This window comes from Augochlora pura, unplaced genomic scaffold, assembly GCF_028453695.1.
Source record: "Augochlora pura isolate Apur16 unplaced genomic scaffold, APUR_v2.2.1 APUR_unplaced_3625, whole genome shotgun sequence".
NCBI classification, from domain to species: Eukaryota; Metazoa; Arthropoda; class Insecta; order Hymenoptera; family Halictidae; genus Augochlora; species Augochlora pura.
The window spans coordinates 1-1,427 of record NW_027583900.1 but is presented as its reverse complement, the minus strand read 5'-3'; the positions used below and the strand labels follow the sequence as shown (position 1 = coordinate 1,427).

Here is a 1,427-nt window from a genome sequence, read left to right as displayed (position 1 = left end):
ACTTTAAGGCAAAACCGAAAGACGTTCAGGGAATGGTGTAGAAATCAACTAAGAAGAATAATAACTAATAAACGCCAACTGTATTACAGATGATATCACTCTGGTTCATATATCTTTTGATACGTTCAACTGAAGCCATTGTTGGATACGATTGCAGCGGCTCCCATCTCAACGTAACTACAATATCTCTAAACCGAGTCGCCGATTGCAGTATCGACCACATCACAACGAAGAGTGAGGAAGCTTACGTCCAACTGCTACAACTGTCGGAATTCAATTACGTGGAAGCCAATATTTGGAAACTATCTCAGAAGAATAATGTAAATCAATGCACCGTTTCGGAACCCTTATTAGAGAAGGTAACGTGCATATCACTGGGCTAACAATAAACGGCACAGTGACTACTCCTTTCATCATGGCAGGAAGACTAAATACCGACGGAAAATGCCAAGGAACACAATTCACCGATCCTTACGGATCCTGGGACAGTGTTGTGGTACAAGCGGTCGAGAAGATAACTCTACGCACAGCTATAGTACCAGTAAAACTAAGTGCTAATAAAATACTTCTTAACTCAGGAACTGTCTGCAACTTTCAAGATGAGACTTGCATCGACAACAACGACGGATACACCTTCTGGAAACCATTTCCAGAATCCACATGTAAATTCGAACAATACGATGTTCTCTATGAAGGATTGCCAATGAAAATCACGGATAGCATGAATGGAGCATCATCACCATTAGTGTACGCATTAACGACAGACGAATTGACGTTTGCAGTCACCAAAAAGGGAGAAACACCGATATGCGGATACACTCTACTCCAAACAGAGCATCCGAAGCTATTCATCTTAGAAACATCAAAAGGGAGAACGTTCACGAATAAACAGAAAATAGATGTTCAAAATTTTGACATTTTCACGTACATCAATTCGAAATTCGTTTATGTGGAAAGGCGCTCAAAAACACAGATGACAACACTGTACCGCAATCTAATGAAACAAAAATGCGATTTGGAAAAACAAGTTTTAACCAATGCATTGATTTTAGCAACACTGAAACCAGATGAATTCGCCCAAATTGTAACCAAACAACCAGGGCATATGGCTTTAACCGCTGGAGAAGTGATACACATAATCAAATGCATCGCCGTAGAAGTACCTATAGGGCACACTGCGGACTGTTGCAACGAATTGCCTGTCACAAATGGAAATAATTCCTTATTTCTAACACCAAAAACTCATATACTCACCAATCATGGAACGCACAGGGAATGCAGTCATGTATTACCCGAGATGTATGAGATAGAGGAATCCTGGCACAGGTTATCACCGAGACCAATCGAAGTTGTTCCTCCTCAAACACTAAAACCACTTGAAGAACCTAAATGGCAATATGTTAACCCGTCAAATCTAGCCACAAGTG

The 1,427-nt window shown here is 40.6% G+C and overlaps 1 protein-coding gene across 1 annotated transcript; it reads left to right on the top strand.

The window, feature by feature from the left end:
- Positions 1-233: 233 nt before the first annotated feature.
- Positions 234-1,424, top strand: LOC144477777 (uncharacterized; the record flags this gene model as incomplete). Its single annotated transcript, XM_078195513.1, has 2 exons — positions 234-359; positions 423-1,424. Coding segments are annotated over exons 1-2 (1,033 nt in total), but the record flags the coding sequence as incomplete, so codon positions are not given.
- Positions 1,425-1,427: the final 3 nt, after the last annotated feature.